General features: G+C 36.6%; 2 protein-coding genes across 5 annotated transcripts in view; both read right to left on the bottom strand.

Annotated features, from left to right (window-relative positions):
• The window catches only part of LOC127632471 (SRSF protein kinase 1-like), a 56,721-nt gene extending 43,198 nt beyond the window's left edge, over positions 1-13,523 (bottom strand). Inside the window, exons 1-2 of one of the 3 annotated variants that reach the window (XM_052111056.1) lie at positions 13,446-13,523; positions 11,773-11,827 (exon numbers count right to left, since the gene is read on the bottom strand). In XM_052111056.1, coding sequence (XP_051967016.1) covers positions 11,773-11,827; positions 13,446-13,482 — 92 coding nt within the window. In that variant the 5' untranslated portion in view covers positions 13,483-13,523. Of the gene's footprint in view, positions 1-7,742; positions 8,084-11,772; positions 11,828-12,758; positions 12,814-13,445 lie in introns of those variants that run through there. The other 2 variants (XM_052111058.1, XM_052111057.1) reach the window with 2 other exon arrangements.
• A 1,477-nt stretch (positions 13,524-15,000) lies between these two features.
• The window catches only part of LOC127632472 (mitogen-activated protein kinase 14B-like), a 45,612-nt gene continuing 35,249 nt past the window's right edge, over positions 15,001-25,363 (bottom strand). Inside the window, exons 8-12 of one of the 2 annotated variants that reach the window (XM_052111061.1) lie at positions 24,692-24,763; positions 23,134-23,213; positions 19,870-19,948; positions 19,589-19,762; positions 15,001-17,029 (exon numbers count right to left, since the gene is read on the bottom strand). In XM_052111061.1, the coding sequence (XP_051967021.1) occupies positions 16,962-17,029; positions 19,589-19,762; positions 19,870-19,948; positions 23,134-23,213; positions 24,692-24,763 (473 nt within the window). In that variant the 3' untranslated portion in view covers positions 15,001-16,961. Of the gene's footprint in view, positions 17,030-19,588; positions 19,763-19,869; positions 19,949-21,005; positions 21,086-23,133; positions 23,214-24,691; positions 24,764-25,363 lie in introns of both variants that reach the window. The other variant, XM_052111060.1, reaches the window with a different exon arrangement.

Here is a 25,363-nt window from a genome sequence, read left to right as displayed (position 1 = left end):
GAATTTGGTTATTGGAATAGATAAAGTATTTTAACCCTCTGGGGTCGACGGACGTGCCGGCGCTTCCTGCTGGATATTTTCGTCATTACAGCAGAAACAACTTAAAATACTCCATCATTTTTGGATATACAGATAAGTGTAAGACATCATTAGAGACTATAAAGGGTCTACTTTTATTTGTGTACACTCACAATAACAACAAAATCTTGTGCTTTTGTAAAATAAATAAAATAAAAAGGGTGAGCTTTCAGCAGTCTCTGTGTTCACGAGCATATTTCAGAAACACGTCACAAAAATGAACAAACTCTGCAAATACTTATTGCACAAACATGAAACATATGTCTAAAGAAAGCTTAATGTCTACTTTTAAATAAAACAATTAAAATTTGAAACAAATATTCTCCTGCAATGTAATCTGTATGAAAAAGCAATGTACGGTTTTCCTGGCTCAGCTTCATTATCTGTAATGTGATCACACCCACCATCAGAGCGCGCCATTCATACGTTAATGTGCTGAGATGATCAACGCAAATGGTGCACCCCCGACGGGGTTCAGAGGTTTAATGAAAACACAACACAACTCAACTTTCTGCATGTTTTATAAACTCCTGGATGTAAGGATGAGTTAACATTTTCCACAGAAGAGGAGCGGGACTCCAATGAACGTTTGTATTTTGAAGAGAGACTTGATCCAGCAGAGGATACAATTTCAGACGTGTAAGTCAATTAGTTTTCATTAGCTGATATGCTATTTTATAAAAACGTACATATTTTACTAGTGGGACTGTTTCCAGACAGGATTCAGAGTATTGACATTTGAAATATGTCCTAATAAGCAAGTTTTAGTTAAATTTAAATGCTGTTTCGGCTAAAGCAGGCATTTACATTGTATGCTGTATGATATAAATATGTAATATGATATAAAAATAATATGAATATTTAGATTATATTTTAACATGTTTATGTTGCCTCGTTACCATCGACAAAGCTTGTGCTTGCAAATATGTGTTCAGGTGTAAATGAGTAAAATGCACTTTAAATATGCCCACATTAGAAAATCTGTATATTATGATTTCTGAAGGATCATGTGACACTGAAGTCTGCAGTAATTATGCTGAAAATTCAGCTTTGATCACAAATTGCATTTTACAATATATTTAAATAGAAAACTGTTCTTTTTGTAAAAAGAGTGCAGAATATCAAAGTTTTTGCTGTATTTTGGATCAAATAAATGCAGTCTTGGTGAGCAGAAGAGACTTATTTTAATGGTAGTGTAGGTCTAAAATTAAGTAAAGTCTTTATGTAAAGAAAATGTTTAGTCAGATTACTTTTAAATTAAAACTTGATTTTGATCATTAAGTCTCCTCACATTTATTCTCTTTGTCACATTCCTCATTGATGGGCCCAGAGGAGGGGTCCTCTTTGTGTCCTCATGTGTGAATCACATTAATATTTGTGATAGTTCACGCCTCCTTGCATATTACCATTCAACACTAAAATTGTCTTCCAAAAGTTAAAGTACTATATTGTTTTGTATGATTGGAGTGATCAGGATGGTTTTCACATCATTTTGTAGCAAAAACTCTAGGCTACAAGATCCAGTTCTCAAAAGTCTTGTGGACAAATGTTTAGTATGTGTTATATGGCCTTATTTCAGTGACTTAAAATGTTATTTTTTTCAAAAAAAAACATGCATAAACGTTATTTTCTCAAAAATACAAACATATACACACATGCTGCTCACATATTATTGTGGCCCAGTTTGTGCCGAATACAGTGTTATCAGACTTTAGCCATTAAAGTGTTTTTAATCAACTGAAAAAAGCACAAATGTCAAAACACCCTCAGACCCCAGAGGGTTAGATTTTTTTTTTTTTTTACCGTTTTCTGAGGGGTTCTTTTAAAACTAATCGACTAGTGGAATCCAAAACTTACGTTTAAATGTCAATGAAATTAGTCATTCTGCACATCCCTAGTGTTTATATGATTCTTCTATAGGAAGCAAAGAGCCTATTATTGATACGTGCAGTTTAGTGCTTTTCCTCGTTGCTAAGCTGTAAGAAAATAATTATTTTCAAACCCCTGTGTTTTGATTGCACAAATATGTATCACTGACTTTTAGGTCTCACAATGAAAAAGTAGATCAGTGAAGTCCTGCACTTATCGCAGCGTTGTAGCTGGCATCTGGTTCTGACAAATCATTCTTGTCAGGGTACTCAATTTGGTAGGACAGCCTGACTTTAGAAGTGTCTTGAGTTGCACCAAATGTTTTTTTTATTTTATTATGGCATTCTTCCATTTCAGAAGCAATATTTCTAAACCTACATTTGACAGTTCCTAAAACTTCTGGAACAACACCAGGAAAATTCAGCTCTTTGCCAAGATCTACCTTTTTCCAGATCTACTGACAACTTCATTAATGTTTCAAAGGCAGCTCCATGGCCTTTAAAACAGCAGGACTTAACTGATCTACTTTTTCATTGTGAGACCTAAAAGTCGGTGATACTTATTTGCGCAATCAAAACACAGGAGGGTTTGAAAATAATTATTTTCTTATTACAGCTTAGCAACGAGGAAAAGCACTAAACGGCATGTAGCAATAAAATATGCAAACAAATTTAGTCACACAGTTGCTTTGCTAATTCTTTTCATAAACTGGTATTATGAAACTCAACCACAATTCTTCATGTTGTTCCACTGCAAATCAGGCAGATCAGCATTCACAGTTTATTAACCAACTAATACCACGTACACTTATGCACATAATGTGTTTGCCACTGGCCACATATTAAATCTTTAACTATGATTTCAAGACAGGCCCTAAGCACTTTTCACATTATGTTTGAGAAAATATATCAGACTGTCATTATACATTGTAAAACAGATAGTTACACTCATAAATACTGATTGGCCAATACCGCATACCAGCCATGCGAAAATAAACAATATAGAAACAGCCATAATGCGAAACACCCGTTTACCTCACCTCACTTACTGTTATGACCAAAGAGGCCAACTTTTAACCTTGTAAAATCCTTTTAAAAGTATAAATATCTGGGACTATATCTTCTAACAAAGAAAAAAAAATGGCTGTGCATCATGCCTAAATGTGCGGTGGCACAACACTTTGAATAGGAGTGAATGTCGCACAAACGCATGCAGAAAATGAAGGCACTGGAACAAGATATTTTATTCTCCGGTGCAAACAAAAACTCTAAAAACTCTGATTCGTATCCACCTTATTTTCAATGTAAGAATGGCCTTGGCTAATTTCAAACATTCATAATAGACACATTCAGTTATTTTCAGACAATTAAAATTGACACCAAGGTAACATTATCTAGCTGGCTAAAAGACTTGTTTTTAATTTAAATTGAAAGATTGTCTTGTAGTCATATAAACATCATTATGTATATAGAATATAAACATTCATCTAAGAATAAAAACCAATAAATAATGTTTTGTAGCAAAAGCTTTCCAGCAAAAGTGCACATGATATACACATCTCATGAAGTCACATTATAGCTGTATAATACCAAGTTATTGATATGGAAAAACAACTTTATATAAAAATATATTGCTAAAAATACAATGTTTAATTGTTTTTGGTGGGGCAAGGACAATGTCAGCATGGCAAGAATAAATCTGAATTACTGGCCCATCCGGGCCAGCAAGAAAAATCCTTACTGTTGAACCCTGCTCATCCAGTATAACTTCTTACTGCAATGCATAACCCAAGAAAGAACAGCTTACTCTACTGCATTCTGTCTGTGCCACCCTGCAGTATGCTAAACAAGTAAAGCTTTTGTTTCAGAATAGGGCGACATATTAAGACTGATGCTGCTGAATTAGCTTGCTGACAGAGAGCTGCCCTTTACTTCAAGCATCACCAGTCTTACTAGATTAAAACTGATCTATTACGCAATTTGTCCCAACCAGAGAGAGAGAGAGAGAGAGAGAGATAGAGGTTATCAGAGAGCATGATGACAGAACATCAGTCTCTGCTGATTAGTGTATGTACAGTATGTGTGCATTTCACAGACGTGTATGCATTTCATGATTCAAAGTGTCCTTTTACACAGGAAATGTTCTTGTATTCCATCTTTTAATTGTTGGTCTATTTAAATGTATCTAAATTACAGTAAATGTGTCATTCTTTGTATCACATCTTGCTGTTTTTGTCAGCGTTTTTCACCTTAAACATTGCATTTTTAGATGCTGTGTCAAGTTAAAAGTACTTCAACTTCGAGCCCCCTGTGTTCTGTCTATCTGTTTTTGAAAGCAAGAACACATCCTGTGTGAATGGCTCTTAAGTTATATATTGCTATATTAAAAGTTCTAAAAGAGTGAACAGCTACTACATTTAAAAATTTTGAGAAGAAAATGAGCGGTTCTTTTATGTTCAAAACACACCATAAGCATAGTTGGACATTGTAGGTGGTTGTTGTGGTCGATTGGTAGTGAGTTGTGTTTTTCAAATCCGATCTCATGAGAATTTGTAAGAATAGTACGAGGCGGCAAATTCATAAGAAATTGTGCAAGATTGTTCATACGCAAACTTACAACTTATACATCAATCACATTCACTTCAATAGTGTAGACCCTGATGTTTCGTTTCTCCCTTGTGGAAAAAAAATTCTGTGCAAAGGTAAACCTGACAAAGTGTAACACCTTACCCAGACCCTAAACCTAACCATGTAACCATGATAGTATTGTAAAAAAAAAAAAAGTCCTTCTGTGTACGACGAGGAAAGCAAACACTCGATCATGAGATCTTTTGTCATTTTAACCCATAACCCAAACCCAATACCTAAACCAAAGCATAAATTTGTTTGACCATGATTATAATTTATATATACACGTTTTGTGTGCCAAGAAAGAAAATATGAGGGTTTTGAAAGAGAGATGGTATATGTGATTGGTTAGTGAACAAGTCTCAAATTTGACATCACATAATATTCTTATTATGACATGTCCTAGTGTTATTTATTAAACCACTAAATGCTGCAATCTTACCATTGATGAGCAGCGTTCTTTAAGTAAATCTGACCGCTCATCCACTATAAACTCCACAGACGTCAAGAATCATTTACGTTGTATCAGATGACAGAGCAGAGCACTTATCCATTGTAAACCACGCAGCACATGTAAAATATATATTTATATAATTCAAAATCACAGCAGTTACACTTTAATATCGGCTCAGCTTTATGTATATTGCATTTAAAACAAATGAGTAGACCAAAGTGCTTCACAGTAATACAATTTAAAATATAACTTTTCAAAATAACCACATACACAAACACCAGTAGTCTAAAACACAAACAGTCCAAAACTGTGTCCTACATTTTATTTGTCAGGCTCAAAGGCCAGTGTAAAGAGAATGAGATTCAGACGTGACTTCAATGATCACACTGGGCCGTGATGAACTGTTTATCTGGAAAAGTGAAGTTTGCGGCAAAAACCGCACACCATAATTATAGCACGAATAAAAACAAATCTAGATGCCTGAAATTGAATACAAATATATTATAACTCTATAGTAAAATGTAATATTCACTTTAATAATAATAATAATAATTCATCAAAAGATCACAAGCAAGACAGCCGTTGAATAAAAGTTTGCCAAAAAAATGTATCCAATGAAATGTAGAAACTTTTAACTCGTTAAATGTTTTAAGAATTAATTCATTAGTAACCATTATGATGATTAAATTAAACTTTGTTCTGGAACATTGAAAAATTTTCTGGAAAATAAACTATTAAAATAATTATTAAATAATAAAAAATAACTAAACTGGTGTGTTCAACCGATTGCAATTTTCTTGGACGATTTCGATTTCCGATTTTTTGCAAATGTGATTTTCTTTCTAAGAACTATTATTGACCACATATACAAATAAAATCTACCTTTCTTCAATGCTAAATTTTATTTTCATAATAAAATAAATTATTAAACATTACAATTTCCCCCAAACTGCATTAAGTTACAGGATCTTCTCTCACTTAAACAACTCTCAAAATAAAGTGCTCTGTGACTAGAAAGAGGTAGAAATAACAATTAACTGCAAATGAGTTGCTTTATATAACAGATGTCATTTTCCACTATTTTTATAAATTGACCTTTTTCTCTTTATTACTCGTCTAACAAAACAATTCCAAAGATCTGAAAAACTGAAGTGTCCAATACGCTCAACATACGTTAGATGTACAAATATCAGTTGTAAAACGTAGCACTGCTTCGGGAACGGCTTGCATATCTGTCAACACTCCAGTTTTTCCCGGGAGTCTCCAGTTTTGTTATTTCTCCCAAAAAAACTCCCGTAATTTGTATGGCCCAAACCACGTTATATGAATAATCACATCAATATATTATTCCAAGGTGGTCCCAGTTGCCAGATCTTGAATGAAATGCATCGTACTCAAACAATCGACACATCATACACATTACAAATCATTTATGACCACAATCTGGCAACCAAAACCCATTTGCGCTGTTGATATCTGCACAGGCAGTAGACGCGGGATGTTAAATCAAGCATCACTGGTAGATGGGAGGAGAAGAATCAGCTGGTGCTCCGGTGAAAAAAACAAAATATACATGTAAATTTAACAACAGCTGGATGGAAGAATTTAATTTCATATCCCGAATCCATATCGACAATGCCCATGCCTACATACCCAAATGTTGACAGATAACAGTCTGCATGTGTTACATGCACGAGATTAAACAACTCGGGCAACGCGACGTCGGAAAGTACCTCATACTCTGTATCGAGGAAATGTATCCGATTTCTGAACCATCTGTCCTCAACTATGGAGAACAGCTGGTCTTATCCAGGGCCATGAATTCCATAATTTTCCTGCGCCGCTGGCAACAAAACGGACCGGCTTGGAATCGGAAAGACGTGAGGCTGACCGGCCGATTACCGGAAAATCGGCTAATTCTGGTCCCTGGCCGGTCGATCGGTGCATCTCTAAATATTAGCATATTTTTTGCTATAGAAATTTTGTATCAAGAACCGTGAAATGTTACTGGTATCGGTACTAACTACTGAAATGTTGGTACCGTGACAACACTACTCCGTGACCTGATTTGGTTTCACACAGCTGGCGCAGAGAGCTACATGCTCAATCCGCAGTCCTCCAGACCCACTGTGCTGCAATCATGAATGATACAGCTTACATAATGAGTACCCGCATAGCTAGACAAAAACAATGCAGCTAGAACGGTGATAACAGCCGTTTAAGTCTTCCAGCACTGCACCAGGAGTTTCATACAGTGATGGGCAGGGCACATCCACCAGGGGGAAGAACTTCCCAACTCAGCAAACACACATGCATTCACCTCATGCATGCATCACACCAGCCAGGTGGGGTCTATACCAATAAAAATCGAGTCCCACCTCTGCAGGATGCATGATGGAAAAGGGCAGTCAACAAAGTTGAGAAGCATGTATTTTCTTGCATCCAAGCATGCATGCATCCCACCAGCAGTGAGGGATCTTTTTTTGTACTGCAGAAGCAACTCCTCAGGGCAAACGCATATCTCTTTTTGGCTTCAGACTCTGCAAAAGGACAGATCTAATGTGCACCCTGAACGAACGCATCAGTGGCCTGATTAAAAAATTAATCAAACATCAATAAGTCAGAAGTCCCACCTCAGATTCCACTTGCTGTCTGCGCACACACACACACACACACACACACACACACACACACACACATAAAGAGACACTCACTTGCACCTTAGACCACTGGCAATTTTAACCATGGCTGTGTTGAGCGAGGCGATCCAGTCAAGTAGCCACATGGCAGAGGAGATAATGGCGCAGTAAGAGGCAGAATTGAAATGCAGCTCAGACTTTGTCCTCTCCACATATCCCAGAGCGCGTTTGCCTGCTCTCTGCACACTGGTCGCCCCAACACTACTGAACGAACACTATTGAGTCGGAAAACAAGGCAGCACAGAAGGGAGGGGAAAGGCAAGAGAAAAAAAAGAGCGGAGGAGGCGGCTTATAAGCGAGTTATTACTCACTCTTGCCAAGCACGGTGTGGCATAAATGCACCACAGGGGGGATTTAAAGACAATAAAAGTGATCTGGTCATGAACCTCTCATTCGTCCTGCTGAGGGGCCTGAGCAAAGATTCGGTTTATCATGTCATATTTCACGGACACTGACAGATCCCAGAGGGCATGTTCCCTTCTTCACATGGTTCACCTTAGCATTCTGAATATAAAAGTGTGTTTGTGTATGAGAAAATAAAGCACATCAGTCTTGATAGCTGTCACAAAGCACTCTTACGTAACAACTCACTTCAGGGCAGACCCTCAGTTGTCCAGTTTTAAAGAGACCAAGAGAAACAAGCACACACATGGATGCACAGACCTTAGAAGCTATATTAAGTTGCCGTCACACTAGCAGGCTCTTAACAACTTGATTTTGGCCAAGGGTGTCACACACGCAGACTGTTTTGAGGAGATTTCGCTCTTCAGTCGGAGAAGGCTTGCCATAGAGCGTTATGTTCATATGCAGGTGTCAGTGAGTAAAGAAGTTACACTAAATAAAAACTGATTGTTGTGCCTCCGTTTTCTGATTTCATTAGTCATTTTAGTGAAGGAGAAAAATGCTTGGGTGACAGAATCACTACGGATTACAATCATCATTTGTGCTTATATGCAGATGAGTGCAATGAAAACATTCGGATCAGCTTGACATCTTGTCAGTTCTTCAGTAAAAGAAGAAGCTCATTGGTCAATTGACGAGAACACAAAAGCCCACCCTGGTGACAGAAGTATTTTTTCTGTCATGTTGGATCCTTTTTCCTGTAGCTGTAAAAAAAATTAACTTAGCAGGGAGTCCCCCAACGATTAAGAAATGAACGACCTCCCACTGGCAGACTTTAATGAGTGCTTCTTCTCCCTCTGCCTGGCTGGTGACTATGTAAATAAAGCTCGCACCTAAAAATCACTGTAAATCAGCTAGTGTTGCACGAGCTTTAGAGAGGATCTCTCACAGATGGTTTCACAGTGGTTTCTGTACTAAGATAAAGATTTCTAAAATTTTTCATTATTGCCACTGGTCATTTTTTAGGGTTTGATTCTTAAAAGGACTTTTTAACATTTTTCAATTCATTTTGTAGCTTTTACCTCTTTATAAGATTTACATTGTGAAGGTAAGACAGGAACTTATTTGGGGTAGATAGGGGAGAATGGGATCGGGACACATGGAAGGGCGGCCTAAAATCTGCATCACTGACATGAGCACCATAGCTTAACATGTTAGAAGCATGAGTGCTAACTGTTAATATGGTTCAGTTTCAGACATGATTGTTTATCATAATAAATGTACACAAGACAAAATGATGTGTGACATACATAACTGTAGCTGTGTCCAATGTGGCTCTCTTCAACTGTAAGTGCTATAGATACTGAAAATGTTTTTCCTTATACATAAATAGTGCTTGTTTAACAAAACCAGAGTAGAACATTTCCGTGGTTATTGCGAGTCATGGTATGAGAATGCACACACTCCCCAATGAAGTATGTTGGGAATCAATTCATACTACTCGCATGCATACCAAAAGAACATACTTTTTTTCCTTCATCAAATGCAGTACATATTCTGACCTTACACAATTTCAGATGCAGCTTGTGTTTAAAGGGGCATTCAGTAGTTCTCTAGCTAGCATTAGTATTGCTCTTCTTCGTGTACTTCAAGTACCTATACAACAGTGGTGATAGACGCTGTACTGCCATCTATCGATGTGGATAAGCATGACTGTCTCTGTTGCCCCTGCCAGCTTTGGAATATCATTCGCATGTGGAAAATGTCAGATTGTGAGGTCATTCTAAAGTTAGTTATTACTACTACAATATAATTGCGTTGCCTAAAAACAAACGTCAGAATTAAAGTGAACAGACTACTACAGTTAAGGACAGATTTGTATTGTCTCTCATATCAATAATCTTTGGAGACTGTCTACACGTTATTCCTAAAGACAGTTATTACCTTTATTAGATTAGCATGAAATAAACCTCAATTATCTAGCGATACAGAATGCTATAGTAAAGATTAGAATTGTTTTTGACGATCCAATTTATACTGTATTTGTAGAACTTGTTTTGTTTCCAAGCAAACCAACGTCATGATTTACTCAAAATCCACAACAATCGCTGTGCCAAGCTACTAAACGAAAAGTAAATAAAATTACACATTGCTTTCCGTTTGCGTTTATAAACACAGCTGAAAACTGTCCATTACTAACATCCGTTGACTACACATGTCATTTTTAAAAGTTAGAGGGAAACTTGTAAGCGTTTTCTGTAAATTCCTCTGATACTATTTTAGAGAGCGGTCTAGACAATTAATAAGGTCTTACCTGTCCAACAAAAAAGCAGCAACATCTGCATCACTACTCATGTTTTTCACAATCATCAAATCTTTCCACCTTGTGTATGCTGTACCGATGTTTACTTTGTTTTTTGCCTTTGCCGGTCTTTCTGTCTTCTTGCGTCTGACCTTTTTCGCTTCTTTGGCAGTACAGCGACTGAATCTCTTGTTGCCTCTGCTTCTAAAGCATGATGATAAGTATGCTCCATTGTGTTCTTTTTGCTCTTTGCATCACCAAACATGCCAAGCATATACACGCGCATCTACATAGGCAGCGGCCAATGAGCGCAAAGATTTTCTTATTCAATGTTTAGTGAAACACAGCGGTTTATTCAGTAAAGGGACTCGGTCCACTTCCAAACGAACTCCGGAGGGTTCAAATGATATATGAATGCAGCATGGACCAAAGACGTCTAAACGGACCAATAACAGGAAGTGTTTTGCCTTTAATACTGACCTCAAACATACCTGGTTCTTCTCATCTTATCAGCTATGTTGCCCATTACAATTCAGTATCTTCGTTTGTGTGTGCAACGGAGGAATTCCTAGCACTGTTTTGACTCCTTTACACATTATATTAGCTCTTTGTTTGTTCTCAGCAGGTAAAAATACCATCATATATACATAAATAAAACAAGTGCATTTAGCCCAGCAACCAGCATTATTTTGGATGTTCGGCAAGTTCCGTCACAAAACATACGTCATAAAAGCTGTCCAATCAAGTTGTGACCTTATCCTTAAGCCTTTTGTTTTGTATTTTTAGGTTCGGTGTTATAAATGCCAGTGTGAATGCTAAGCGAACCAGGACTAAATGTATGATTTTCTTTTTTGGTCTGGACCAAGAGAACTTAACTACAAGTGTGAACACAATCTAACAGAGCAATCGCACCAGAGTTCGTTTTAATCTAACCTGCCAAGTGTGAACACACACTTAAAGACCCAAATATCAGTTTATTTCTAGGTCAAATGTTCTGCCTCACCCCATGTTTACTCAATTACATGAGGGAAACTGGAGCAGCCCGCATGCACTTCGGTGTATGTTGTGAGGAACAGAGTGATGACAGGTCAGCAAGGAGGACTCTAAAAAGTATTTTAAACATATTATTCAATATATGTGTGACTCACCTTTGTAGTTGAAGAGCAAAATACAAAGAATTAAGAATGATCAAATTACAAATTATGTTATGAAACACCCATCCTGTCTCCAGAAGATACACAAACTGTTTGGACAATTAGATACTGAAATAGGCTATGATTTAATTATTTTTACTTTAAATATCTTATGATAAATGCAACAGAAACAGATAATGCTTCCTGTCACATCTCACCTCTCTCAATATACCATGAGTTCAAGGTTAAACAAAAAATAAATACTCACTTTTTGCCTGGTTTCTTGGGTTTGGTCCTTTTCTTCCTCGCCTGAAGTGCAAGTACTGTCAGAGAACAACAAATCTGTTTAATTTTGGCACTTTTCCCACTAATAATTTACATTTCTGCACATAGTCTTGTAGGTCTTCTAACAAGTAAATAACTGCCGAGATAAACATAACTTTCACTTGTAGAGACCAGTTTCAGGACCACATTTTGATTTTATTCTGCTATAAAACCCTTAAAGTTACCATGATAGTCATGATGATCTCCTAAATATTATTTACTACAGTTAGTGTTACTACTACAACACAACAAAATCAATGGGGAAACTGAGAGAACGATTCTTAAAGATTCTTATGTTTGAAGGAGACCCCAGATTAATTTAATTACTTTACCGCAACAACTTGTAGCTATTAGCAATTTATAGTATTTGAGAGAAATGATGGTTACAATGGTACGTTTTTAGTAAGGAACGTGAAATGCGTAACACTTTAAATGTATTTGCGTGTTAAATTCTTCACATTTAATGCTGCCAGCACTTTGTTTACACAAACAACAGCAAAAAGGATAACGTTTTCACCACAGCACCGTATCAACTTCATTGTTATAAACGTTTTATTGTTAAAGATGTACCGTAATACATGTTTAGCTAGCAGAGACTCACAAATGAGTACATGGAATAAACAATTATTACCTCAAACCAAAACTACAACCAGAAACAAACCAAACGTGTCATATATAAGCAAGAAACGTTGTGTGTATATGAGATTACGAGATGTTCTTGTAACGCTTCAGTACCGCTATATATTAGCAGCAGCTAAACACATGGGCTTTTGTCTCCATTATCAAACACTGGAACGTCTTACTCTGTCGCCTATGTGCGACAATGAGGATACGACTTAAGCAATGTGAAGTGTTTATTCGTTTTTATATGAGTGCTATTTTCATGTGTGTTGTCGTGAAGGACTGCAGTTGTATAGCTTTGATGCTTACCTTTCCTTTCCATGCTGCACCGGCTAAGCGTTCACATTCACTCAAATGTAACGGTCCGCGCATGCGCACAAAACTTCCCGAACAATTGTGTCGCCCTCATAGACAGTAGGGATGGGCGATACCACTTTTTTCTTTTCGATCCGATACCAAGTACTTTTAGGCCAGTATCGCCGATATCGATACATATACGATACCTCTAATAAATACAAAATTTTATACGAATTATCTGTATAAAATTTGTATCTGATTACTTTTGTCTTTTTTAATATAAAACTGGAAAATGATTAGGCTGCTTTGTTTACCTTTTAAAAAGTAGTAAGTATAAGCAACATATAAAACCACAAACTGAATCATAGATATTATTACTATTACTAAAACAAATTTACAATATGTAAAACCATGGTTAATTGTATCAAAACCTTGGTTACTGCCAATAAATAAATAAATAAAATAACATGGTTACTACAGTCGTGGTTACTAGTCATAGTTAATACAATATTACTACAGTAAATCCGTGGGTAGTTAATTATTAATTAAATAATTCATAATATTTATAATAATTTAATAATTTATTAACGAGGATTAAAGATCATTATCAATATTTTAACACCTCTGAATTTAAATAAGCCTGTAAAAATGGTTACACAAACACATTATAATACATGTCATGTCTAGGTTTGTCATTACTTGGTGTGAATAACTCCAGATGCTGTTTTTCTGTCATTATCTCAGGAAAGAACTGCTCCCTCTTTGAACAAGTGATGACTGAAATGGCTGTGTGTGACTGCTGGTGTATTTTAGCATCTCTGCACGTCAAAATGAGTGGAAGAAAAAATAGTTCCGGTATCATGCAACAATTCGCTCGTTTAAAATTGTTTTTCTACTTCGAAGCTCAAAATAATAAGTTCACTAGTTTAAAAAAGACTGTTGCGCCTACAGCGGTCCGGCTGTACGCACTGCAATGACCTGAGAAACATTTACTTAAGAATATTTAATCAGCAATCATTACTTGTGTACGTATTTCTGTCGGTTGTTTGAAATCAGAACAAGCAATGCCCGATTCTCGACTGAATCGTTCTTTTGAATCGATTCTTCTCAGTGAATTGGCCGAATGGCTTAGCAAAACGGTTCGAATACAATCGCGATTCAGTGTGATTCTTTCAGATCGCAGGTTCACTAAATAATTAGCATTTTCTCACACCCAGGACAACACTGGATGTACATTCTTGGATAAAAGCGTCTGCCAAATGCATAAATGTAAATGTAAATGTAAATGAAGGGGAAAATAAACAAATAAAAGAAATAAAAATTAGAATAAAAAATGTATAAACAAGATACAGACATAAATAAGAAAAATAATTCAAATAATCGAAGAAAAACATTTTGTCATGTGTGTTTTAAATGTAATACACCAAATGTTTCTACAATTAATCAATTACAATATTTGTTGGCTAAATCTGATCAATGAATGGTATCTCCCCCAAGTGGCAATAAAGGTAAAAATGTTCAAAAGCTTTTCTGTAGCCAAGGCTCTATGACTTTCAAAAATAAACTAAGAAATGTTCACTGGAGAAAAAAAGTGACAACTAGCCTCAAAAACATGTAACAATTAATTTCTCGAGCCATTAATTGATTTGTAATACACACAGATTTACACATTTTAATTTATTGAATAGTTCACCCAACAAATGAAAATTCTCTCATTGAAAAGATAGTGGCAAAGGAGTAACATTTTGGACTGTTCTCACCCAAAACCTATTGAATGGCTGCAGAAGACATGGATTAAACCATTGATGTCATATGGATTACTTTTATGCTTCCTTTATGTGCTTTTTAAAGTTTTAGTCACCATTCACTTGCATTGTATGGACCTACAGAGCTGAGATATTCTTCTAAAATATCTGTTTGTGTTCTGCTGAAGAAAGTCATACACATCTGTGGTGGCATGAGTGTGAGCACATAAGAACATTGTCATTTTTGGGTGAACTATCCCTTTAACAAAATTGAACAGAGTACTCTTTAATAAAATGTAGAAAACCTACATCTTTTAAGCTTTGTTAATTTAATTTGGTTAAACATTACACAATTCTATTTGATGTGATTCTAAGGAATTTAAAGGAATTTCTTTTCACAACCATTATAAATAACCTTTCACAACTCTATATTTGTATGAGAATCAACCACTTGAGTGCAGTATTTGTTAAGAATTACATTGAACTAATGCAACACACACCAGTCTCTTTCAAAAAATTTATTGTTGAGAATGAATTATAAACCATAAATCTACTTGTTTTGCAAGAGTTATATCAAAGAATCCATGATGTGAAAAATAACTGCCTCTACTCCTGTATAGCAACAGTTGTTTACAGACCACATCCTGTAATTGCTTATCATGGTTGAATGAGGAAAAACTTGTTGTATGCACTAAAGAGAGACAAGATGATCTCTTTTCCATGAAAAATTAAATCACAATTAATGGATTTTACTGCTGAATGCACCACGTTATCTGTCTTCTGACTGACACATCTTCACTGTAAATGTGCAACAGAAACGCACTGTCTTACATACGATACATACTCAACACAGACAATATTGCTGAATAAAATTAAGTGATAATATACAGTGGAAAAGAGAACACAAACAATTGAAAAGAAATTCTGTAAAAAAACACACATTCCTTGCAAGTCTTTTAATCTGGGATGTTAAATTAAGAGCATCACATGGAATGGAACAGTGTATTGGCTCAGGTTCTTTCATTTTCACAAGCATTAAATCTCAGGCTGTATGAGGGACTGTTTTTCATGGACTATAATGTGGCAATACTCAAAGAATTGTCCTGATGATATAAACTTCCTGTTAGAACATTGATCTCCATGTTAAACCTATTACTCTCAACTTTCATAAATAATAAATTAAGGAACAAAATGAGAAAGAAAACTGCACTTCAGTCTAGCTAGATTACCAGCTGCCCTGTAACATGGATTGCACTCATAGGTGGGAAAAAGGCAGAGACCTCTGTATTTAAGAGATATAAGGGTGAATCTCACGAAACTGGTCAAGACGACATCTGGTGAGGACACATTTCACCCCAGATTAAATATAATATTACAATTTTATGATAATCAAGCACAAGTTTCCCAAGAACCATACATTCTTGTTACTCTAATGTGTCCAGATGTTTTTTGTGCAAATCCCATTATTGTAATACAGTTAAATTTACTGTAATAAAATTATATTTAATTTATATCACCATACATTAAAGGCAGTACAAGTAATGTACTGCCTTTAATGTAGAAATAATAAAATAATATCAAAATATAATGTTCCTGGACAGTTTTCTGAGATTCACTCGTAACATTTTCATGTCAAAAGTTTGTCAAAAATTTATTTATACACCATCACACTCACACCAAGTGATGGTTACATCCATACAATCAGCATTTATTACTGATCCTGTCATCTACTATTGTCTAGGACAGAGACTCAGTTGGAAGAAGAACCCTCCATTGACGCACTCTTCTGATTTACATTCTACACGGAGCACTAAATAGAAGAAAAAAAAACAAAAGCTGATTGGATTAACTCGTTAGATCGTTTTTGCTATTTCAGCTACAGGTCATATTCTGAGACCAGTTGGTAATGGTGTACTTTACTGCAAATCCTAAATAAAACTGTTGGCACACATCATTTTTTTTATTTACAGCTGTGCCATTTTATTTACATATCTAAAATGTAGCATTTTGACAGCACTCGAGTTTGTCTGGCCATTTGGAATACACAGGCAACAAGCAGAGTTTGGAGTCAAGGTATATGCTTTCCTTCCCCAGAAAGAGAGTATTAAAAATGCTGCAAGCTTAAATGCTGATATTCATCTGACTGATATGTGAGAATACATATTTTTATCTTCTACACTCTTATTTGAGAGTGGTCTGGCCATAAAAATAGTTCATTTTGGGGAAGAAATCAAAGATATAAAGAGAACGGTGCACAAAACATTACAATCTCGTGTCCTTTTTGAAATTCAAGTGAAGAACTTTGCATGTGTGTTTTGTTTTGTTTCCCTCATTTGACAGAGTGTATAAAGGCAGGGATAAGCAATCTCAGAGAACACATTGAAGCCAGCACTTCATAATGGCAGGCACTTGAATGTCTTTTTCCCTGTGTGGATGACGATCCAGAGAACCGACCAGGAAGGGTGGATCCTCACGATTCCATCTCGTCTCCATCGAACACGGAAGGCTCAAAGCTGATCACCTCCTCATATGTGAGCCCTGCGGGGACAGATGCTTATTGTGAGCTACTCATGAGAATACAAGAAATTCTGTGATAGTGTTATGAAAGTTGTCAGGAAACCCTGAGGCAAAGAACAAACGCAACTGCAAATGGGCCCTGTATACATAGAAAAAACATTTAAAAGACTGTGAGATTCTTTTAAGTCCAATTTTTGCTCGTCATATTGTAAGATATGATGCCAGCGAGAGCTTTCGTGAAAACCAAGGCACACTGCACGACATTAAAGCTGAAAAATTTAACTTTTTCCTGTGTTAATATACTTTCCAATATTCAAGCTTAATATGCAAACAACTATTAGTAAGCCATTCATAGGGTAATTTAAAATTGGTGTTTGTTTTGAGCGACTCACCCCAATAACGTCACTAAACCAATGGCTTGAGTTGGGGGCAGGACTATCTCTTTGTTTGTCCAAATGGCAGATGGGGGGCGCATTTAGAAAGCTGTTTTGAAAACAAATTTTATTTTGGCAATTCTGTTTGTTGGCACAGTAATTAATGACTTGACGGATACATATTGGCCACGACTTTAGTCACGATTGACAGCGTTAACTGGGCAATTAATTGTGTTCTGTTCTGACATCCTAAATGAAACACAACATTTAAATGGTACTGCACAAACCAAAGCAAGCCCTAGTGCTAATGTTGAAAATATTCTGCATTTATCTGGAATCAGTTGTGGTTGAAAAAAAAAAAAACATCAAAGATGGGTCATTTTTCAGAGCAAACTTAGGTCAGTTTGATCATAGTGTAGTGAAGAGTAATTTAAAAATAATTTAACGAATGTCTCACTACAATGAAACCTCTCTCTTATACAGACATGTCATGAATAGCTGTGCATTTCTGACATTGTCAGAACTTCATTAGAGGCAATTAATCAGTCATCTGTGAGCATGTCACACTTAAGGCACGGTCACATTTATTGTTGCATTGCAAAATTCAAAGTGTACTGTATCTGCGTCTCGCAAGACGACAAGGAACACCCACTACACAACACGGCCACTACACGTAACGCCCCCCTTGGATCATAAAGCGATTCTATTGGCTATAAGAACTATTAAAATCCTAAGCAATCGCTGTTTTTTATGTTGTTTTAACTGTGTAAATATAACAAAGAATAACTTTCCAATTACATGAGACACATTATATTATTAAACCAAAGATATAGCTGGCGAACTTTCTGTTTTCTCCAGTTAGCTCACAAGCTAACCAGTTAGCCTATTAGCTTAGCATACTGCTAGCTTCTTCTCTTCATTTCCATCACATTTCCCCTCACTGTTGCTCACTTAAATTATAGGGCAGTATGATTCTACTTAATAGATTTTTTAAGTTTATAATTTTACAAAATTGTATTTTTTAATCTTTGTAGTTAGGTTTTGTGGTATGGATAGTTATAGGGTTGCTGTAGGACTCCAAATAAACAAAACAAACACAGTGTATAAATTAGGGATGGGCATTCATCAATAATTTGGTATTAGAGTATTTAAGGTCATAAAAAGCGAAGAAAAATAAACCGCTAATAAAGTAGACTGACGCATTTAATAGACACTCTGAATATAATAGTTATCATGTTTATATTGCATCCCATGTCATGTTTTTGTTGAGAAAAACAAACATTTTCAAGATTTTACCTACTGTTGCACTTGTGTACATGGTCGTGTGACAATAAAGTGATTTTATTTGATAACCACGTGCTAAGTAAACTATACTCATTTATACACACCAGATTAAATGATGGAATGTCCCTTACTTCAGCTAGCATAGTCTTTCTCGGATGCCATGTTTGTTGTTTACATGAACGTCACGGGGATTACGTTACAACGGGGATGCTACTTTCTGACTAGCTGCACATATACGAGAGTAAACTGTACACCACTTCTCCAGTACATTTAATCAGGAACCCAGCTCTCACAGTAAGCCACATTCTCACAATAACCTGCTTTTCTGGTGTCCATCTGAACTACTGACAGAAGTCAAGTCATGTCAAGTCAATTTTATTTGTATAGCGCCTTTCACAACACACATCGTTTCAAAGCAGCTTTACAGAATATCAGCATTAACAGACGATAAAACTGTAATGTCTATAATGTCGATGAATCATCATTGTGTAATTTAGATAAAATACGATTTTTAATAGTGTTTAAGAATAATTAAATGATAATTGTATTAATAACAGACCCGTTTGCTCAACAAATGTGATCAACTTGTGTCCATAATCAACAGCGCCACCCAGTGCATTCTGTTATAACTGCCAGTTTTAGTTTGTGTGTTTAGGATTTAACATGCATCTCACTGTATATATGACCAACAAACAAAACTTTGCGAAATTGGAATAGTATTTTTACTATTCAAATAATTATTTTAGAATGAATATTCGACTACTCGTGCACATCCCTATTATAAATGTGACATGCAACTGTTCCTAGACTTAAGCATTTACAGTCTGCACTGGTCTTAACATGTTTTCAACATTCTCAAGCAGACCACATGAGTGCAGCAAGTAAATCCATCGACTATGCATGCTTCAAACTGTAAGCTTACGTTTCCATTCCTCAATCTCAAGCTCACGACTCTCGAAGCTCTGATCGTAAGGCTCTGCCTCTGGCTCGTCATCCGGGTCATGATACTGGGCTAAGTACGGGTGCGCAAGTGCCTCTGACGCAGTGATCCGTTTATCGGTGTCCAGAACCAGCATCTTCTCTAGCAGGTCCACAGCTAATGAGATCACATCCACATACAATAAAGTTCATTTTTCAAAGCAAGCATGTTCAAAAAGTTCAGAAACCACAAGTGGTGTAGAGAAGTAAAAAAAAAACAATTACCTAATGGGTTTGCTCCAATAAACACATCTGCAAAGTTCCTCTTCGGCATATGTTGCAGGGAGTTGATGTAGTTCCTTGCCTTTTGAAGGAAAAACAATATTTACGGTTTGCATATACTGTATGAATAAAGAGACAAGAACTTCTCAGATTGTGCATCATCTATGGGACATAATTTGGTAAAAAGAGATGGCAAAAAGGACCAGGCCATTGAGGTTAAGAAAATATGGATATACAGTGGCCCCAGACATGTATTTGGGTGTATGTCATGGCATTAGATAAAATATTTTAGGGTAGGTAGCAAAAGGGAACATTAAGCAACCCTTGTTTTAAATAATAAATAAGCAATAGACATACCATTTAAAAAAAAGTATAAACTTTGTGGAACATGTCTATAGTTAATTTGAGGAACTACAGTGGTTACTCTTCTAGGACACCAGTGTGAACATAAGAGGAAGTGACTTCATAAATCCACTTTAACTATGATCTTGGGACCAGCTGAGTAAATGTAAATATGGCCTTGAAAATTGACGAGCATAATGTTTTTGCAAATGCCAATTGGATTGATTTGTAAGGCAATTACATGCATACATTTTAAATGTGGCTGAAGTGTCCAAATACTGTTTGGGGCCACTGTAAACTTCTGTTCTTTACGTCTGTAAAGGCCACAAACACCTGATATTTCTTCATAGTTCATGTTCAGCCATTGAATGGAATCAGTTTCTCATCAGTTGTTTCAATCAGTAGTTTGGGTTTCAGTGAACCTCTAACAATACTAACCAGCACTACTGCATGTTAAACAAACATTGCTGATATTGTTTACCACATAGAAGATTCTACATTGTAAGTTAGAGATTAAACAGTCCACACTCACTACATGTCTATGTTTAAAATGAGTGGTGGCATTCATCTAAAAGCCTTGAAGTGTACTGTGGAATTGCGGTGGGTTGAAATTAGGTCAACAATGTGTCTCCAACAAAAAGCTGGCAGTAGTTTGGAGAGGCGGTGGAAGGGATTGGAAAATAAGGAACGCCCTAGGACAAATAGAAAGCATCCATTTTGGGAAATTTGGCCAGTGGCCACTCATTCCAGAGTGAAGATGGCCAGACGACGATGGTTTTGGGCAGGTCCTTGCTCACCTCGTGGCTTGGCATCCTGCTTATTAGAGAGGCTGGTGGGGTCCCTGTGAGTCGCATTATCTGCTGAAGCTGGTTTATATCTTGGAGAACCCAGGTCAAGGGTCTTACAATAAAAAGAATACACTCACATTGAGTGTATCAACAAAAGACACTTCAACCAAACAGCTGATTTAACATCTTTGGAATTGCTTTTATTTAACGCTGCAGCTTGAGAAGGGAAAAACAGGACAGGAGGGGGGGCATGGTGGGAGGGTGCAAGCAATGCTAGATCAGACAAAAGCAGGTTAATAGGTTGTACTTCCTTTGCCGGCTGAGGAAGTTCAACCTGCCACAGGTGCTGTTGATATAGTTCTACCCAGCAGTCATTGAGTCTGTCCTCTGCACTTCAATAACTGTCTGTTTTGGTGCAGCTACCAAATCGGACATTAGAAGACTACAGAGGAGAGTTCGGACTGCTGAGAGGATTATTGGTTGGCCCCTGCCCCCCTTCAAGAACTATACACTTCCAGAGTAAGGAAAAAAGGCTGTAAAAATCACTCTGGACCCCACTCACTCACCCAGCCCAATACCTTTTTGAACTGTAGCCTTCTGGCCGATGCTTCAGAGCTCTGAGCACCAGAACCATCAGTCACAGGAACAGTTTTTTCCCCTCAGGCTATCCATCTCATAAAAATTTAATGCCGCCCCATTGAGCAATAATTATGTACAATACACAGTTTAAGTCTATTTCTATTATCTAACATATCCTCTTGTGCCATTACATACAAAGAAAAAAAAAAAAACTTTTTGCATACTGTAATTTTGTACTTTATATAACGGATTTGTTTTAGAATTGCACTACGTAAGTGTGTATGTATGAAGGTGTGTGTCTGTACGTATATGTATAATTATATATATTTATTGTTATTTTTTATTATTTGTTTTTGTATTGTTTTTTGTATTGTTGTGCACTGGAAGCTCCTGTCACAAAGACAAATTCCTTGTATGTGTAAGCATACTTGGCAATAATGCTGATTCGGATTCTAAAGAAATAGTTCACCCAAAAATGAAAATTTTGAAATGAAATCATTTACTCACCCTCATGCCATCCCAGATGTGTTCGACTTATTTTATTCTGCAGAACATTAGAAGAATATTTCAGTTCTGTAGGTCAATTCAATTCAAGTGAATGGTGACCAGATATTTGAGCTCCAAAAGCAGCATAAATGCGGCATAAAAGCAATCCATATGATTCCAGTGGTTAAATCTCCACTTTCATGTTCACATTCTTCTTCTTTTATTTTTTGGCAATTTACATTTTTCATGCATATTGCCACCTGGTTAGGGCTGGTCAAATGTGGAGATTTATAGTAAAAAAGGAATTAAATATGGATCTGTTCCATGGATTTAACCATTGGAGTTGTATGGATTGCTCTTATGCTGCCTTTATGTGCTTTTTGAAGCTTCAAAGTTCTGGCCACCATTCTCTTGCACTGTATGGACCTACAGAGCTGAGATATTCTTTAACAAATCTTCATTTGTGTTCTGCAGAAGAAAGTCATACACATCAGGGATGGCATAAGGGTGAGTAAATGATGAGAGAATTGTAATTATTCCTTGAATAAATACAGGATTAAAGTGATGGTTCAACCAAAAAGGACAATTCAAGGCTGTCCTGGTTCACGTCCACTTTCATTACATGGAAAAGAGCAGCTTAGACATTCTGTTAAATATCTCTCCTTTTGTGTTCCACAGAACAAAACAAGTCATATAGGGTTGGAACGACATGATCAATGAGATGGGTAAACCACCCTTTAAGACAGAAACAACAGGAAATGCAACAGGAAGTACGACATACGAGATATTTGGACGGCAACAGGCTCATGAAAGGCATTGGTGTGCACTCTGTATGCACAGGTAGATCTTCAGCAGAACCTTGCAAAATCATCTGCCAGCTATTTGACTATATTATGGTGCTGACTGCATAACTAGCAAACATGAGTATTTCATGCCAGTAAAAAAAAGGATAAAAAAAGATGTGACATGAATATGAAGTGTGATCGGAATGACTGAAGCAAGCAGAACAGATCACTAGGCTGTCATTGCAACACAGAGGGAGTCAGACTCAGGCACAACAAAAAAAACTCACAGACTCCGAAGATATTTTCATCAAGAGCTCTGGCCCTGGAGTTCCGACGAGCATCATGATAAGCTTCAACTGATCAATATCTTTAAAAGCAAAATAAAGGAAAACGCAGGGAATGGGGTGACTATGAAAGCAAACTATGGTTCATGGCAGTGATGTAACAAAAGCCTGTTGGCTATTTAAAAAAAAGGGAACAATTTGTCCCTCCCAGACTTCCTGTTTCAATAGATAATATGTCAACACAGTAAAGAAAACTTGACAGCGTTAAGCAAATTCAGGAGGTCTTGTATGGCGCAAACGGCCACAAATAATCACAGATTTGTGATTCATTTCTGGCACGAATAATAAGTCTTGAAGAGCTGTATATTGTCACATTGAGCTAAACAGGCTGCAGGTTAGTTCAATAGTGCAACCAGACTTACCTGATTGGATTACACTAGCATGGATCAGCACATGTAAGTAAGTGAACGCAATAACGTGTCAGGCAGATACGTTTTGAGAAGGGGTAAGGTCACCTTGCAACTACGACATCCAAGCGTGACTGTAATCAGTCAAAAGTGCCATCAAGGAGCCATATAACACAAAACCCTAGCAGTGACACTACTTGTGATTATGTTTAAAAATCGCATGTGTATTACAGTTGTGATTAGCGATATAGTCAGTGAGTGATTTTTACAGGCCAGATCTACAGTGACTTCTATCCACATCTGGCACCTGTGCATGTTATTGAACAAGCACAAATAATCATTTAAAAGGTTAGTGGTGGGATGAGGATGGTTAATGGGGCATCACTGTTAGAAGACTCAACGGTGATGTAAGAAGACAGATGACAGATCAGGGCAATTCAAACATGCAGTCCAGTTAGAAACATGCAAGAATGTGGCAAGCCAACATAGAAAACATACAGTATGTACAAGCTTCAGTGCAGCAAGCCATAGAACATCACATGACATACTGTATGCATGTATAAATGTCTTTGAGTATCATATGCTTTAAAATCAGAGAAACTCAAGAGTTTGTGTATTTAAAGGAATTAATTCAGCCAAAAATGCTGTCATCTTTTACTCACCTTCTTGTATTTCCAAACCTGTTTGTATTTTCTTTCTTATGTGAAAAACACAAAAAGGCAAAAATGTTTGGACCAAATATTTTCTTTTTCAAATGGCCTAGACCCCATTTAATGTGGTGTGAATGTGTGTTTGTACTTGTAGATATATATTTTTAATAGGGGGTTTTAAAGACATTTCGTTGAGCATATTCCGTTCAGATATTCCATGAGCAGTGTGCACCAGGGTCACAATCTTTGTGCTCCAAGATTGAGCAAAATTCATGTTTTTGCCAACAGGACCAGCAGGCTGGGTGACTCACAAGGAGGCTGTGGTCCTGACACTAGCTGACTCATTCCTTTCAGGATCACTGTACCATATGCATAAAAACTGTCTGACGTTGTGTGTGTGTGTGTGTGTGTGTGTGTGTGGGGGCACGAAATATCAGACCACCAGAGGGTATTTCCAGAAAGAGAGATTTTGGGCTATAGTTGAATGGAGGGGGCAAAGGATACGATCTGTGCCAGGAAACAGGGTCCGTCCAGTGAGAAGCTCAGCCATTATGCAGCCAACCGACCAGATGTCCACTTCAATACAAAGCATAAATAATGTTCTCATTCATGGAAACAGCATGAATGTATTTACTTTCCTTTGTTCAGTTCTATTTGTTCTACAGAACATTTCATAATCTTTCAAGTAAGGAGCTGATGATGGATAATTGAATTAGGTGATAATGCAGCCACATTGTGTGGTGGGCATTCATTTTTTAACTCAATGGTGCATTATTTCATTTATGTTGTTATATCATTACCACATGTTTAAGGTTTTCATTTAAAATTAAACCCATTAAGTTCTAATGTATTTGAAACTGAGTAACAATTTACAATAAAGTGCCATTTGTTAACATTAGTTAATGCATTAGGTATCATGGAACAACCTCAAAGCTATCCATTTATATAAAACTAACCAACACTTTGGATCAGAAACAAGAATTCAACAATGTTGAGCAATTGCTGCAGTAAAATAACTTGATTCAATTCTAAAGCGACTTTTCTATTGATGTGACGGAAAATATTTAACCAATAATATCATAGCGCAATATTTTATGATCCAGTCAAATCCTGATTAATGAAATCAAGTCCCACCATACAATGTGAGTTTTATGAATGCCATTTAATGTTGACATT

This window comes from Xyrauchen texanus, chromosome 39, assembly GCF_025860055.1.
Source record: "Xyrauchen texanus isolate HMW12.3.18 chromosome 39, RBS_HiC_50CHRs, whole genome shotgun sequence".
Lineage (NCBI taxonomy): Eukaryota > Metazoa > Chordata > Actinopteri > Cypriniformes > Catostomidae > Xyrauchen > Xyrauchen texanus.
This window is presented reverse-complemented; position numbering and strand designations above follow the sequence as displayed.